Raw genomic sequence first — 17,468 nt, 5'->3', positions numbered from 1 at the left:
TTCCCATACCCTATCTACTGGTGGCAAAGGTTGCAATGGTGCTTTACTCGTGCCAAATGCTTTTCGTCTTGCACACTTTAAACAACTGTTAACGTATGCTGTGACATCAGATCGCATATTAGGCCAAGAGTATTGCCTTTGTAGTCTTGCTAGAGTTTTTGTTATACCTAAATGTCCTGCTAATATGTGGTCATGATTTTCCTCCATGATTTCTCTTATTTTCACAATGGGAACTACTATCCTTCCATATTTATCAATTAGTTCTTGTTTCTCATTTAACTTATATCCATTTATATTTCCTTTTTTATTGCCGTTCTGTATCTTTTTAAGGTTCTCTATTATTCTTCGGCAATAGTTATCTTCATGCTGTAATTCAGTCCATTCTTTCTCCAAATTATTAACCTGGGATTCTGTTTTCGATTCTACTTTAGCAATGGGTAATATTGGAATACGACTAAGAGTGTCGGCGTTTTGGTGTGACTTACCAGGTCGATATCCGATTACGATGTCAAATTCTTGTAATTTCAATGCCCATCTTGCTAGTCGTCCTGCCGGTTCGGATTTGCTCATCAACCATTCTAAAGGTCGATGATCAGTGAATACCGTAAACTTCCGGCCGTATAAGTACGTTCTGAATACATCTACAGCATGAATGATTGCATATGCTTCTTTCTCTGTTGTTGACCATTTGGCTTCACGATCGTTCAGATGTTTAGAAGTATACGCGATGACGACTTCTAGGTCGTCTGATTCACTGTGATCCTGTTCGTCGGTCGCAGCTGAATCCGCTGATTGAGGTGGAGATTGTATTTGTGCCAAGACTGCTCCTATTCCGTATCCTGATGCATCCGTATAGATGATAAATTCGCGCGTGAAATTGGGATAGCTCAGAATAGGTCTAGATATGAGGCAGTTCTTTATACAATTAAAGGCGTCCCTTTGTTCCTCCCCCCATTTCCATTCGACTGACTTCCTTGTCAGTGCCGTCAATGGATGAGCTTTATCAGCGAAAGCTCGGATAAATTTTCGATAGTAGCTTGCTAGTCCCAAAAATGAACTCAATTCTTTTGTGTTTTTAGGTGCAGGGTAATTAATAATTGATTCCAATTTTTTAAGATTTGGTGTTATGCCTTGTTCTGATACTATGTAACCTAAATAGTCCAACTTCTCTTGAAAGAATTCGCATTTTTTTCGTTTTAGTTTTAAACCCGCTTTTGTCAACAATTTAAAAACTTCTTCTAAATGTTTTATATGTTCGTCAATTGAACTACTGAAAACAATAATGTCATCTAGATAAACCAATGCAAACTTAAAAAGTACATCTTTCAGGATGTTATTCATTGCTCTTTGAAAAGTGCTTGGTGCATTTGTTAATCCAAATGGCATACGATTGAATTCATATTGTCCAAATTCACATATAAAGGCTGTTTTATATTTATCGCTTTCTTCTATTTCTATTTGCCAGTATCCGCTTAATAAATCCAATGTTGAAAAATACTTTGAACCGCACAATGCATCTACGGTATCATCTATTCTAGGTAAGGGATATCTATCTTTTATTGTTATTTTGTTTAATTGTCTATAGTCAATGCACATTCTCATTTCACCATCTTTTTTGTTAACCATTACGATTGCTGCTGAGAATGGACTATGACTTTCTCTTATTATTTTATTTTGTAGCATATTATCAATCTTCGATTTTACCGTATTTTTTAGCGTTTCAGGCGTTCTACGCAGACGCTGATTAATTGGTGCGCTAGCTCCCGTATTAATGAAATGTTTGACATTAATAGCCAACCCAAGGTCTGATTCTTTATCTGCAAACAATCTTTCGTTTTTTACAAGCAACCATTCAATTTTTGTTTTTACTTCATTAGGAAAATTGGGTATTTTAAAGTCCTTCTTTTCTAATTTTCTATTTTCCTGGCTTGATAAATCTAATTGACTAAAAGCTTCTAAATTAATGTAGTCTTTTGTAGTTAACGGAAGTTCCTCTTCTTCTACATTGGATAAAGGTCTTAGTGGGATATTTATTCCCACTTCGGAAAAAGTTATGCTATACAATGGCAATATACTCTCGCAAAAACTATGTTCTACTCCATAGTGATCATAACTGATCTGCTTATTTTTAGTGTTAATTTTTACGTTATTGCTAGCCAAAAAATCTAATCCTAAGATACAATTTTCATTAAGATTTTCCATTACATAGAAGTTGTGGTTAATGAAATGATTCTTATTTATTGTTATTTTAAATTCATATTGGCCTAATGATTTTAGCTCTTGTCCTGATACTGTCCTAAATATCGGATCATCGCTATTTATTATTTGTTTTAAATTTTTATTACTTATGTTAAAATAAAAGCTAGATGAAATTAAACTTGCTGCTGCACCAGTGTCTACTAAAGCTTTTGTTTCTTTTTCACAAATTCTAATTGGGATACGTATAAGTTTAGGTATTTCCGCCGTAAAGTTAGGTTTTACATGATAGTGATTAATGCTATTAGAATTATAGAGTGAGTGGTTTCCTACATTTGACGTCGTGGTTGACGGTTGATACGTGCCATATCTGTCCAACATTCTCTTGCAATGTGTCCTTTTTTGTTGCACTTGTAGCACGTAATGTCACTGTTTTTCGCTGGTTGTGTGTTGTGAAAAGGTTGTCCTCGTGGTTGATACTGATCACCAGTTGATTCACGCCATGGCTGATTTTGAGGGTTCCCAAAATTTGAGGGTTGGTAAATATTCCTTCGCGGTTGATACAAATTATTCTGCGGCCGTTGAAATTGTCTTTGGTTTAGTTGCCGTTGGCCATTTTGATGTGGCCCGTATGAATAAGGTGTCTGGCGTTGCGTTGTTGATTCTTGAAAACTTTCCCTTCCCCTCTGGGCGTTATAGTTGTCTCTATATGGGCTGGCTTCTCTGCTTCTGGAAAAACTTGGTTCTCGGCTGCGTGAGTAGCTTGATTCGCGGCTGTTTTGCTGATTATTATTAAATCGCACTCTCGGATACTGTGGTCTTGAATTGTGTTCCCGTGATTGTGATCTGCGGGGCTCGTATTGGTCAGTTGCTGCTATGACTGCAGTTTTTTCCTGTGATATTTCATTTTTATTAGCACATTCCATCTCCAAAATTTTCTGTCTTAATTTCTCTATTTCGAAATCCTGTTGTTTTCCATGGTGTGCAATGCCGGCAATGACTGCTGTTATTTCTTTGTCGTCATTGTTTTCTTTGTTTTGCAAGATCTGTTCCGAAATAAACAGTTGTTTGCATAGTGCATCGAAGTCGTTGGCATCTTCTGGCATTCGTAGGTAAAGTTCCGTTTTTATTTTTGGTAAGATCCCTTGGATTAAAATTTTAATTTTGGTGGTATCCCGCATCTTTTTACTTTACTCAAGAGCTGGTCTTCCACAACTGTCTTGTTGTGGTCAAGTTTTTCTTCTTTTCCTTCGATTCCGTCGTATAGGTTGTTAAGTCTTGACACGAATGCTCTGCAGTTTTCTTCCGGTTTCTGTTTTAGCTGCAACAATTTTTTCTTTAAGGCGGCTAGATCATAGGCGTCTTGGAATCTTGCTATGATTGCTGATCGCCAGTCGTCGTATTCAAGTTCTTCTCCTTGCTCCGATACGTATTCTTCGTGCCAATCCAGAGCTTCACCTTTAAGTCTGTCTGAAAAGAAACGTAATTTCTGGGTGTCGTCCCAATTGTTGTTTCTTGCTACGTGCTCAGCTGTTTTAAGCCACTCCGTTATCATTTTGTCTGTGCTTTTTCCTTTGTATGGAGGGATGGATTTTTTATCTTCTCGAGAGAACAGTTCCCCCAATACTTTTACTATTGGCTGAGTAAAGGTTTTGATCATGTCTATTTCTTCTGCGGTAGGGGTTTTTTCTGTTGATTTTCCTATTGGGTTGTGTCTCGAAGTCTCCTCGGAAGTTTCGTGGTCAAGTCCCATGATTTTAAAATTTGGTTTCTCTTTGTTAAAAAGCTCGTTCTGTTTCTGCAATAATTCTATTGTTTTATTCTGGGACTCTAGTTGTTTTTTTAGAGTTTCAATAGTTTGCTGTTGTTTTAAAACGTGTTCGGTATCTAATTCGAAATGTAATGATTTGTCGTTTATTTCGCTTAGTGATGTTAGGTCATTGATTTGTTCTATTAGTTTTGAAACTTCTCCTGTATGTTCTTCTGTTCTAGAATTGTCTGCGCTTTCTGCTTCGATGTAAAAGCTTCTTTTTGCTTATACTCCGCTAGACGTTCCTCAAGGCGTTGTATCTTGCTCTCCTGAGTTGAAATTAGTGTTTCTTTATCTCTTATTTGTCTTTCGAGGTTTCTATTCCTTGCGGCTAATTCTAGTTGTCCTTTGTGTAGACAGCTTCTTTCTCCCTTTGTTGTTTCCAGAGAGTTTTTCAATTCTCTTACCTCCTTTTCTAATTCGTCGCTTCTTTCTTTCTGCGCCTTTTCGTGTTTTTTAACGGTATTATAACTTTCTAGGAGTAACTTGTTTTCGTTTTGAAGTTTGTTTATATTTTCTTGACCTTCGGTTTCTACGTGTGCTGTGGTTTCTTCCTTCTTTTTCAATAGTTTTTTAAGATATTCTTCGTTTTCTGTGTTTTTTCGAAGTATTTGTTCTAATTCACTGATTCGTTGATAAGTTTTTTCTAGTGAATTCTTTAAGAATTCGTTACTTTCTATTATTTTTTCGGTCGATTGATTGGGGTTCTTTTCTTTTTTTGCAATTTGTTTTTGTAAGTTAAAGTTTTCTAAACGGATTTCTTCTGTTCGTTTTTTCTCTGCGACTTGTTGCGCAAGTGCTTCTTCTTGGAGAACGGTGTTTACTTTGATCAAGAATTCTTTCTCTTTACCGTTAACAGTTTTTAACTGTTGTAAAAGAGTGTCTACGTTACTAAATTCTCCTCCGAGTGACTGAATCTGATCTCTTATAGTTTTTGTTGTTTTACTTATTGTCTCGTGAGTGATTTCGTCTGGCGTATTTAAAGTTTCTTTTAATATTGAGTACGCAAATTGGTATAAGGCGTTATGCGCCGCTGTATTTGCCTCTTTTTTCTAGCTTCCAATTCTTTTATCGTGGTTGTTGTTGAAGTTGTTTGATAACTTTTTGATTTTTCCTTAGTATACTTGTATTCTAATTCAACTAATTCTTTCCAGCTGAGAATAAATGCGGCTCTTGGGGTTTTGATTTCAGAGTCAGGATTTGTTATATCATGGGTTTTCAAATTTGGGTTTAGTGATGGTGAAGTTTCGTTAGTTAAGTCTGGGTAAATGGAGTCGGTCCTGAGAGTAGTGTGTGGTAAAAAGATTTCTGCATTCGCTTACCGTGATGGATTTTGTTGACCGACGCAAGTAGAAGAGAGAAGAAGTAAAAAAAAATTATTAGTACTTTATCCTCCTGATTCAATTATATTGTCTACTGTGTCGAAGTCTCTTATACCGGTGACAGAATCTTTTATTTCAATTTCAAGTCTCGTTGGGACCTCCAATTGTAAGATTTGCCAGGCGTGTATTTATTAGACTTCTACAATAGCAATACAATCAAACCAAGAAGCATGGCACTACTCTACTCTGAATATTGTTGCGAATAACACGGCTTTTATACAGAATTGCAAGTGGCACATTGGGTGTGGCTTAGATAGCGGTGGCGCGCGGTCACTTGGTCATGTGGGCGTTGCCTTTGTGTACACCTTGCGTACACTCAATGTCCGTGCAGATTTGCCATCTTCTGTAAAGCGTAAATATTGCAGTTGGCTCGTTACACTAATAATAAGAACGTTATTTTTGCAAACGACATTCAGTTCTATTATTTGGCCGCATTCGAATGGAGTGCAAACTGCGCTTGACGATGGTCAGGTACAGCATCATTGCTATCCCAATCTAAATCGTTTGCCCTCTAAATGCTTGGCTCTATTTTTGTTTTGTTTTGTTTTTGTTTAAATTTATTCGCCATAATGACCAATATCACTACATATCTTGAATGTCAGTAAGTACTTCGTCTTACTTTGACCACCTTGCGGGTGGAGTTTATACGTTTGGCTGAAGCAAAAACAAAAGTAACCGTCGGACCGCACTATTGCACAGTATATTTGTTGACAAGTTGCTTACCTCATCAGCAAGTAAAAATGAAATGGGAACTACGTTTCGTTTTCTCTTGTTTGTTTTTTTCACATTTGTTTGCTTCGTTTCTTATCTTTACTTTAGTCTTCGTTGCAAGATAAACTTGGACGGTTCGGCCAGTTGTTTCAAACCCAATTCTGTCAGTTATCTTTGCATATAATGTTGCCTTTGTAAGACTGCTCCCTGTCTATTGCGCCACAAGTTTTTTGTTTTTTTTAGCTCCTCAATGTTAATATAGCCCAAATGTATTTAAAATAAATGCAATCGAGGGTTATTTGTTCCAGTCAGTAAGCCAAGACTTAAAAATGTTTGTATCATTGTCCTCTGCAAGTAGGGGAGAGTGGGGGCAATTGATACACTTTTTGGTTTTTTGTATTTCTTGAAAAAAAAACTGAAAAATTTAATATAAAAATTATATAGAATTGTAGCCTATTATCTCAGCTACTAAATGATATTTTTTTTTATGAGAAAATATTAATTTTAATAGTAGTAAATTGTAAAAAACTGAGGTCGCTTCGAGTGTTTCAATTGCCATGGTAGCAGGGCAATTAAAACGGTGTGTCGGCGCAATTGCAACGTGGGTTTTCCCAAAAGAAAGCTTCTTCATACCCACATAAAATGAAAATCACGATATCTCAGCAGCCACAACTGCTAGTGTGATCAAATTTTACCAATAGGTACAGTATCCTGCACAAAAATCCGAACACCGATTTAATTTTTTAAAGCCACCTATTGGCGGGGTAGTGGGTTTTTTGTTTGTTTTTCTTTAAGGGGGAGGGTAGACGGGGTGATGGACACGACAGGGTAGGGTTGGGTAAGTCTAGACATTTTAAAAAGGTGCCTTAAGGTATTACGCTTTAAGGCAAGTTACAGGTCGGGACATTTTTGCAACCCCCAGGGTGGTGTGTTTTTTAAAACGACAGTTGGAAATTTAGGGCTTGGTCTTGGTAATGTTGCCGAAACAATTTAGCTTATGTTCCAGGTGCCTGTAAATGTTTACGTCGCTGTCAATGGCGTAGGTGTAGCGTTTCTGAATGCGATGCTGGAGATCGGCGTTCGATTCCAGATGAGGTGCTGAGTTAATATGGTTAACTTACGAGAAATTCTCATTTATATATAAAACAAATTTTCATTGAGCAATATGTGATTTTTCTGTTTATTAAATAATTTAAAAAATAATAATCTCCTTCGTTCTAGAGAAATTAATATTTCCAGCAAATTCGAATGAAGAATATTATAACGATACCAAATATTTTGCAATTCCTTTTTGGGAATCGAACTCTGATCTACGGCGTCGCAATCAGAGGCTCTACACATATACCATCGGTATCGAGATAATTGTGCACAGGCAGCTATCTAATTTATTTGGGTAAGGAGTATTACACAGCCTAAGTCCAACATTTCCAACTGTCGTTTAAAAAAAACACACCACCCTGGGGGTTGCAAAAATGTCCCGACCTGTTACTTGCCTTAAAGCGTAATACCTTAAGGCATAAAAAAAATGTCTAGACTTACCCAACCCTGCCCTATGTGTCCATCACCCCGTCTACCCTCCCTCTTAAAGAAAAACAAACAAAAAACCCTTTACCCCGCCAATAGGTGGCTTTAAAAAATTAAATCGGTGTTCGGATTTTTGTGCAGGATACTGTACAATGCGATTTACAAATTTTTAAAATATGCTTAAATTATATCGTAATTTAGTTTAAAATATTAAAATAATTAAATTAAAAATAACCATTAAGCAACATGCTTTTTTAAATAAATCCCAAACAGCGAATACAAGTATTATAGTTGTGTTAACATGATGATTTACATTTGTTTAAATGAATTACGTCAAATACTTGCAAAAAAAATGCAACCACTCGCAGACAGGGAATATAAACAAAGTGTTTCAATTGCCCAACAATAGGGTCATCGTTACATTTAATTATTTAAAATTATTTAAGAGTGCAGGGAAAAATTAAATGACATTAAATTGTAGAAAAATGAATTGCAAATCATCTGAAACAAATTTTATTACTAAAGCGTAGCGTTTTAGGGGTTAAAACAAAAAAATTGAAAACGCAAATTTAACAGACGGAGAACAAAAAACAGTTTTTTCAAGATATCTTAAAAAATTTTGAATACAAAAGCACGTAAATTTGTCTAAACTTGTAAACCCCCTCATTCTATTAACCCTAATTTTTTCAAGAAAATTTCTCTTATACGGCGAGAGAAACAATTTTTGTTTCAATTGCCCTGTGTCTCAATTGCCCCCACTCTCCTCTACTGTTAATATAGCCTACGTCCTTTTTATAATGAACATATAGTGTTTTTGTGTATATTAGATTTAAAAATAATGTAAATATAGTAATGCTTATAGTATTGAAACGCATGTTATTCTGAAATAAACCTGTAAGAAGACGATAATTGCACTAACTTAAATACAACAGGCAAAAAATAGCAGATCTTGCTGCTGTGTGTTCATCCTGATGACATTTTAAAGCTGCTGTTGGCGACGCAAATTGTGAGGTGAAACAAGCATCAAACAACTTGAAATCGCAACTGTTTTATGTGAACCCTTTGGAAATGTCGGTGCTTAAAGCTGAGTGCGAATTACACATTCGGCTTGAAACAAGTAAATCTCAGTTCGCTACAACCTTTTGATACGGTTCAAATAAAACTAATGCATTTTGTTTGGCGGCTCTGAATACCTTAGTCACATCTGTTGAAGATGGAGGACAACTAACGCGACCAGTTTAATCCAATAACATGTCATTAAAAGCGAGGCATCGGTGAAGTTGCTAATAATAAAAACGTTATTTTTGCAAACGTCATTCAGTTCTATTATTTGGCCGCATTCGAATGGAGTGCAAACTGCGCTTGACGACGGTCAGGTACAGCATCATTGCTATCCCAATCTAAATCGTTTGCCCTCTAAATGCTTGGCTCTATTTTTGTTTTGTTTTGTTTTTGTTTAAATTTATTCGCCATAATGACCAATATCACTACATATCTTGAATGTCAGTAAGTACTTCGTCTTACTTTGACCACCTTGCGGGTGGAGTTTATACGTTTGGCTGAAGCAAAAACAAAAGTAACCGTCGGACCGCACTATTGCACAGTATATTTGTTGACAAGTTGCTTACCTCATCAGCAAGTAAAAATGAAATGGGAACTACGTTTCGTTTTCTCTTGTTTGTTTTTTTCACATTTGTTTGCTTCGTTTCTTATCTTTACTTTAGTCTTCGTTGCAAGATAAACTTGGACGGTTCGGCCAGTTGTTTCAAACCCAATTCTGTCAGTTATCTTTGCATATAATGTTGCCTTTGTGAGACTGCTCCCTGGCTATTGCGCCACAAGTTTTTTGTTTTTTGTTTTTACCTCCTCAATGTTAATATAGCCCAAATATATTTAAAATAAATGCAATCGAGGGTTATTTGTTCCGATCAGTAATCCAAGACTTAAAATGTTTGTATCATTGTCCTCTGCAAGTCCACTCGGCTTATACTGGACTGCAACCCGATTAACATTAATAATTCATTTTAAATTGATTCCCAGGCCATCTAGTGTTTGTCGGAGACGCTATACATTCTGGGTTCGGTCGAAAACGACGTTGTATTGACTAAAGTTACCTGAGCCACCGAAAAGAATAAAAAAACACACCATGCCTCAATCTTTAATTCTTCAGCACCCGAACCACCCCCATTTAACCCCGAACGTATGGTGAGATATCAAAAGCTCATTTTCCTAACGACGCAAGGCTACCACGTCGCACGTAGGCCTAACTGAGGCCAGGTGGAAATTCTGAATCAGTTGCTGTGTGACGCTTCCAGAACCGGACAGCTTGGCTGTCTGTGACTTGTTTCCTCAGTGCCGGAATAGAATTGAACATACGCCGCTGCATGTGGTCGACTGTTGCTGACTCGCCCTTCTCCGTGGTAGTGACGTGGAAAATAATACCGTGTCATCTGTGCTCCTCCCCATTACCTGCCTCGACCTGCATCGCCATCACGTCCAGCAATCTATACAAGAAGACCAATTACTCCACTCTCACTACACAGTTAAAAGTGGCTTGCCCACCTAAGCCTACTTATTAAGTGTACCCATTCATAGTGTAGGTTTGGTGGGCATCGTCAACACTTTTTAAAAGTGTATAAGCCCACTTATAAACGATTTCCCGTGTACCCATCCACAAGTGTACAACACACTTGTAAAACCCTTTGTTTCTCCTCGCGCTCTTGCCTTCTAGCAATTTCTCTTCAATTTGAAATTTGGCAACATTTCAGTCTGTGAGTCTGTTGTTATATTATTGTCCCAGTTTACACATAACTTTGTATGCTGTGAATCCCTGTGATGAAAAATAAACTAATTTTGAATCTAACTTTTTTTTGTTTGATTGGGTTTGTAGAAAAGGGTGGGGGGCACCTTACGTTGCAAGAAAAACAAAAGATGCGCATTACAAAAGATGTTGTGTTTAGGGATTTATATAACAAAATGGTGGTACTGTTTGCCGATTTTCCTGAGTGTTCTTCATTCTCCTCATTATCTCGTCTAAGACTGCTGTCCATGCTGGATTTTGTTTCTGATTTTTCTCGCCATTTGCTAAATTTTCAATCTCGATTGGTACTGAAGTGATTTTTACATTTCTTTTCGTGCTACACTACTCGGATCATTCATCTTGTAAGCCGTTTCGCGATTTCAGCGTAATTTGCTGCCTTTTATTGCTGTTCCAAATTCCAGAGGGTCTTCGTCTTCAGGATTTGTCCATTTTCGGTTTGGTAACCATTTTTATAACATTTTAGATTAATCATTTATCGCGTAATCGTTGTTCCGTACAATAGATACAAATCTGGTTCTTTGATAAATAATTAAGGGGTAATGTTTTAAGTTTTTTTTTTTTTTTTTTCCAAAAAGTTATTCGCAGTGCATTTTTTGGTAGAACGTTTCTTGAACACAATGCCTGTTGTTGTACAGAGGGAAAGGAATTTTACTTGTTTTAAATGTTTTTTGGTCATTCAAGGCCCGTACGAAGCCCTTACAAAGCATTTCCGTCAACAACATGGTTTTAAAACAGCAACAAATAAAGAAAGAAATGACGCGCTTTTTTGTGGACAAAATGGTTGCACACAGAAAGTTGATACATTTGCCAATTTTCGTTATCATTTATCTGTGTGTAAAAAAAATGTTGATTTGGAAATGGACGCTGACAACAATATTGAAACTCAACATCAGGTAGAACCAATGGAGCAGGATATTTCAGCTGAAGCTAGTTTTGATCATGATTTTGAAGGAATGCCAATCATCCCAGATGATTCTGTTAGCGTTTCAGTAGGTAAAATACTGCTCAAATTATCGGCACACTTCAATGTTACTGAAACCGCCATCAATTTTTTAACTAAAAACTTGTTGGATACTTTTATGCATTGCGACCCTTGTACTAAAACTGAAATTGTTGAATCGTTACAGAAATTGTCCACTACATTTAAAAGAAACAAATTTTTCACGAAACATTTTAATTATGTCTCACCAGAAGAGATTTATTTTGGCAGCGAAGAAAAAAAAATTAGAAATCATAATGGTGTTATTTTGCCTCGTCAAATCAAAACCACATTTCAGTACATCAGTGTTCGACTAACACTGACATCTTTGTTTTCAAACGACGATTTTTATCAAAAATTTTTCTCAGAAAAGAAATCGAGTGACGGTTTTTTACGTTCGCATAGGGATGGAGAACATTTTGCAAATCATCCATTCCTAAAACGATTCCCATTTGCGGTGAGATTTCAAGTTTTCTATGATGACGTAGACTTGGTTAATCCGCTTGGGAGCAAAGTAAAGATTCACGAAATTGGCAATTTTTGTTATATGATTTTAAATATCCCACCACTTGAAAATTCCAGTCAAAAAAATATTTTCCCTTTTGCGATAGTAAAAACTAAACACCTGCAGGAGTATGGATTTGATGTCGTTTTTAAAGAATTCATGAAAGAACTTCGAATTTTGGAATCAGAGGAGGGAATGCTTCTTGACATTCCTCATCGTCCCGGTTTTAGAGTGCACGGAACAGTTGTAACGCTATGTGCCGACACTAAAGGTGCCCATGAAATTGGTGGATTCATGAGCCCCTCGGCGACGAAACTATGTCGTTTATGTGAAATTATAAGAGCTGATATTAGAAATCATCCCACGTCTGACAATGTTGTGTTGCGTAGCAGGCGTTCAATCGATGAGCAGGCACAATATATGTCAGAAAATTGTCCTAACGGGGACCCCAGTACGGGGATTAAGGGAATTTGCCCATTGAATGACAGTAGTTGTTTCCACATTGGTGAAAATTTTATTCTAGATGCGATGCATGACATTCCTGAAGGAATTTCCCCATTTTGTTTAAAACTATGTTTAAGAGAGTGGAATATTCATAAGAAGGAATATGGATTATCTGCCGATTTCATTAATGAAAGGATCAGTTCTTTTCATTACGGCAGATATGATTCCGAAAACAAGCCTAGTCCTAAATTTACTGATGCAAATTTGCGAGAGTTAGGGAATTATAGTACTAAACAACGAGCTGGACAAAATTTATGCCTTTTGAGAAACTTTCTTTTGATGTTCGCAGACAAAATTCCAGAGGATGACAAACACTTTCGTTTTCTAATTTTGTTTTTATCAATTTGCGACATTATATTTTCCCCGGAGGTTACTATAGCTCATTGTAACATTTTAAAAGTCATGATTTCGGAATTTTTTGAACAGTTTAACCTCCTTTTTCCAGAGACACAACCTATTAATAAAATGCACCATCTTATTCACTATCCACAAATGATAAAAATGCATGGGCCACCGATTCGGTACTGGTGCATGCGATTTGAATCATTTCACTACGTACTGAAACGTAGAGCACAGTTCATTGGTAATTATATTAATATTTGTAAGTCCTTAGCTTCACATGTACAGCATTTGCATTGCCTCAATGTGATGGAAAAAGAAATTTTATGTACAAATAAAATTTTTGGACCATTTGAAGCAGGGAAATCAAATCTCTCCTTTGCTGATGTAATTGCACTGCTCCCTGTTTCTCTGCATCGGGAAATTTCCTTAGATCCTTCTTTAAAAAATTCCGTTCACAAATGGGTAAAATTCCAAGGATGGGAATACCGTCCAAGAAGGATTATTGTTATTAAAAAAAGTTACGAGACTGAATCGGGTTTGCCTAAATTTGCATTGATTACAAACATAATTGTTCAAAATAATTCCACAATTTTCCTTGTATTATCTGTGTTGAAAACAGTTTCTTATGAAACCGATTACCACTCCTACCTAGTTGAGGAACGAAGCCAAGAACAATTTCTATTTCTAAGTATCCTTTCATGCATTTTGGTTGAGCCGCTTGATTTTGTTTTGAATTTTTCTAATGATTCAAACAAATATGTCAGCCCTCGTCACATTATATAGACAACTAACTTAATATTTTTCCAATATTTCATTATTAGTCTTCCTTTTTTCTCGGACTACCTCTGAATATCCGAAATACTAAAACCAATTGCTAAAGAAATGGAGGCAACCAATGATGAAATCAAAATGTGGAATATAGACGATGTAGAAGTGTTTTTGAAAAAGCAAAGGCTTTGATGAAAATGTAACCAATATTCTGAAAGGTAAATTCATGAATGTTGTCTTACGTGAAATATTATACAAATCTAATTTAATCCTTTATTACTCAAAAGGAAATGAAATCGACGGGGAATCATTTCTTATTCTTAATGACGCGGAAGTAGCAAGCATGGGCTTCAAAATTGGCCCAGCTTCTAAATTGCGGAAACTATTGGAAAAGTTACGCTCTGCTGACTCCATTGCTGGAAATCATACAATAATAAATGAGCCAAATGAAACTGGAACTACTCTTCGCATTGTAATTCCGTCTACTTCTACGTCTGAAATCCCAGTTCCGTCTACAAGTGAATCACAGGAATCGACTGCTGAACAGGTTTTTACAATTATTCCATGTTTAAGATGACAAAAAGACTAACACGCAAATTATACAGGGTGCACCAAATGTAATGGAAATTCTTAAATGTAGCCAGAAAGGGAAAGCAATTGTTTTTAACTACATTGAAAGAAACGAGGATTTCGTGACCCACAGTGAACGCATCGAGATAGTCAACATTGTGTGTAATCACATGGTAGAGTGTAACCAACAAAAACATTACCCATCAGTGAATACCAAACACATGTACGCAGCTGCAATTATAAAGAGTTTCCCATGCCTAGCAACAAAGCACACAGATCAAGATGGTGGTGTGTCTTTCAATCACGACGTTTTCTATCACCCAGTAGCTGGTGGTTTCATTGAAAATAAAATCAAAGAAATAAGAAGAAAAGAGGGAATTAGGAAGAGAAAACCTAACGGTTTATCAAAGAACAAGGAATCAGATGGAATTGCTGGTGAAAAGAAGAAGAGAATAAAGAAAATTAAAAAGGGTGTAGTACCCGAGAATAAACTACCTGCTGCTGACGGCTTTGATGAGGAAATTATGAAATCAATGGTAAATGCTTTATATGTGTTTTAGTCTTTATCATAATATTTAGCCTGTTGATCATCTCGTTTTTTGTTGATTAGGTGGAATGGATGAAAGTTCATGTCGTTTCAGTCAACAATAAAGCCAAAATTGTTGAATACATGGAAAAAACCTTTGACTTCCGCGATCGGGAGAGTACATTTCGATTTAAATGCGTATCTGAAATCCTTGTGGAGTACCCAAGGTTCATGAATTGTGATGAAGGATCTTTGGTATGCTTGAATATTTCATGTAACGTTTGGTAACATTCTACAACATATTTTTGTGGTAATTTCAGATTCTTCGTGACTTCCATCAAAAATATCCTGATAAACATTTGTCATTCAAAAGCCGATTTTTGGATAGATTTTCTGCTCCTCTTCGGTTTTTGGCTAAAAGCGGAAACAAGAACGTTCCCAAGTCATCTGATGGTAAATACACGAGCAACTAAATTTAATAACATTGAAATGATTTTTTTTTTACTTGTTTTAGATTCCATGAATTCCCTCATTTTATGTTTGCAACTTATGCCAGCAGTGTATAACGTTAAAAAAGCATCTTTCGAATCCAAACTGGATCGCCTATTTCACTTTGTGAAGGTAACAAAAAGTAGCCTAATGAAGTTTTTATTCCAACATAATCTGACGAAATGATTATATTACATCAACAGGAAAATGCATCGATTTCAGCGATCGCTAAGGCGAAGGATGTTGTCCATCATAAGCAGCCCTTCCTTATTGTTGTTGGATCCCTAGAGCACCCGTTGTCTTTTAACCTGATATTGGACTTTAGTGTTATTCCCCTTGGCAGCGATTGCTCAAGGGCATTCAATGTCCTCTTCGCCTCTTTTTTTGTGTTTAGATTGGAATTCCCAAAACATCTAGACAAATTTTATCTTTTTTTTGAGCAGTTTGTCTTTCAAATATTCTTAGGGGAAAGTTGTTACACAATTAACCCTTCAAATCAATCTTTTGCTAACATGCTAGACAACATTGCCTCAAAAAATTTGGGTAATTCTTCTGATGCTGTCTAATGATTTCCAATTAAAAAGCAGCGTGTTTATCTCATAATATGTTTTCATTATAATTATGTGTAAAATTGTGCTGTTTCTTGTTTGATTGAGACATGTTGTTTTTAAATACAGAATATAGCATGGTCAGACTTGTCTGGTGATGCTTTTCCCTACAAATTGAATATTTTTATTTTTTAAAATTTTGTACACTTAAATTTAGCCAACTTATTATACACCTATTTGTACACCTATTGCTAGGAATAAGTATAGGATTTTAGGGTACACTTAAACACACTTAGTACCTAAGTGGGGGGATACACTTATTTTTAGGTGTATAATTAAGTGTATGCATACACCTAATAGTGGGCATCTACACTTATAAGTGGGTACTTCCATTTTCCCCACTTGCAAGTGGGGTTAAGTGTACATATTAATTTTAACTGTGTATAGTCTAAGCCAAATTTTACTTTGTCCGATTCTGTATGGCGAATCGCAAGCCCAATTGTTTAGCTGTTCTCGGCTAGGCTGTCTTTCGGTCGATTGGTAATATTCCGCACCAAATGATAACCTTTTTCCAAACTTTAATTGAATTTTTGTTTTTCTGAATGCAGCAAGAGCATTCCATGAGGCATTCTGTGAGGCCCAAAACCAAATAGATGGGACAACGTATACTATGCGAGTTTGATATTGGATCTCTCTCGATTATGCTGTTTGTGATGCTGATCTTGTCAGTATTGAAACTATACAGATAATTGCCTTTCAACAACATTTAACATATTCAAAGACGAGGCCTAGTGCAAAGATGTCGCTCTTGTCAGAGTATACCTCGGCATTGTCTAGCGTGCAGGTAAAAAGAAGACACATAATAGGTCTACAAGTTGAAGATGTTTAGGACAATTTTATGTATGTATTATTCTGTCCAATACTTTTTTTTTTTTTTTTTTTTTACTATACTGAACAACAACAAGTTAATAAGGTTTCTATGGACATTTTCTGTTTTTCGATGTACACTGCTATAGAGTGTAGACAAAAGAAATACCCTTCCTTTTCGTAATTTCGATGGCTATTTTCACCGGCGACACTATCTTTTACCCTGACTTTGACTCAACCTTAGTCGCAAGATGGCGTTAGAAAGGATTCATTAAAAAAATAACAAACTATTTTTTGACATCTTTCAAATCTGAGTCCTATAGCTCTGGGTGTGCCTAAAATGCGCGCAACGCGCCTGCGCGCCTGAACCCCCTAAACTGCGCGCAATCCCAGCGCGCTTCGACCACTAAAATGCGCGCTTTCATTTGCGCGCAATATGAAATCGTGTACCCCCTATTTCACTGTGTAATAAAAATGATGTATAAGTAAATAAACTAAATTATAAAATTATAATGTTCTCGAAGTTTATTCTATGGGCGCTAGTATTAGAGGCACTTAGTTTTTAAGCATAGCAACAGTGAAAACTGTTGAAAACAAAAAGTGCAGCTTCTGATAAAAAAGCTATAGGAAAAGAACCACCGTGGGATCTCATCCAGTGCGACGGATGTAAAGAATGGTTCCACCGCAAGTGTGAATTATGGCCTGAAACCCCAGAAGATATTAAATGGTTCTGCAGAATTTGTGCAAAATAAAATTTTAATGTCAGCATGTGTGCAACATTTATGAAACGTGGAATACATGTAGGCTACCATCACGTTACCCTAACGAGTTGTGTTTTTTTAAAGAAATTTTAAATTACTTTTGCTATAATCCACGCAAATTTGGGCGAATTGCGCACAAAATTGGGAGAAATGCGCGCAAATGAA

At 36.3% G+C, this 17,468-nt stretch overlaps 1 protein-coding gene across 4 annotated transcripts; it reads left to right on the top strand.

Moving 5' to 3' along the window:
- The first annotated feature begins 10,631 nt into the window (after positions 1-10,631).
- Positions 10,632-15,819, top strand: LOC123466442. 4 transcript variants are annotated; one of them, XM_045167540.1, is made up of 6 exons: positions 13,844-14,089; positions 14,148-14,648; positions 14,723-14,893; positions 14,959-15,091; positions 15,153-15,259; positions 15,331-15,819. In XM_045167540.1, the coding sequence occupies exons 1-6, from the start codon at positions 13,886-13,888 to the stop codon at positions 15,691-15,693; spliced, it is 1,479 nt and encodes a 492-aa protein (XP_045023475.1). In that variant the 5' UTR covers positions 13,844-13,885; the 3' UTR covers positions 15,694-15,819. The 4 variants fall into 4 exon arrangements, with proteins under 4 accessions (XP_045023477.1, XP_045023476.1, XP_045023475.1 ...); XM_045167542.1 differs by lacking the exons at positions 13,844-14,089; positions 14,148-14,648 and adding an exon at positions 10,632-10,878; XM_045167541.1 differs by lacking the exons at positions 13,844-14,089; positions 14,148-14,648 and adding an exon at positions 10,632-10,883.
- The last annotated feature ends 1,649 nt before the right edge of the window (positions 15,820-17,468 follow it).

The sequence above is a fragment of the Daphnia magna genome, unplaced genomic scaffold (assembly GCF_020631705.1).
Source record: "Daphnia magna isolate NIES unplaced genomic scaffold, ASM2063170v1.1 Dm_contigs221, whole genome shotgun sequence".
NCBI lineage: Eukaryota > Metazoa > Arthropoda > Branchiopoda > Diplostraca > Daphniidae > Daphnia > Daphnia magna.
Note: the sequence above shows the minus strand (reverse complement) of the source record. Positions and strands in the feature narration are given on the sequence as shown.

Excerpts from the sequence above, each read along its gene's own strand:
- LOC123466442 (XM_045167540.1), top strand. The coding sequence starts at position 13,886 with ATGGGCTTCAAAATTGGCCCAGCTTCTAAATTGCGGAAACTATTGGAA. Across the intron at positions 14,090-14,147 it reads AGGAATCGACTGCTGAACAG|GGTGCACCAAATGTAATGGA; the intron begins GTTTTTACAATT and ends CAAATTATACAG. Across the intron at positions 15,092-15,152 it reads CGTTCCCAAGTCATCTGATG|ATTCCATGAATTCCCTCATT; the intron begins GTAAATACACGA and ends TACTTGTTTTAG.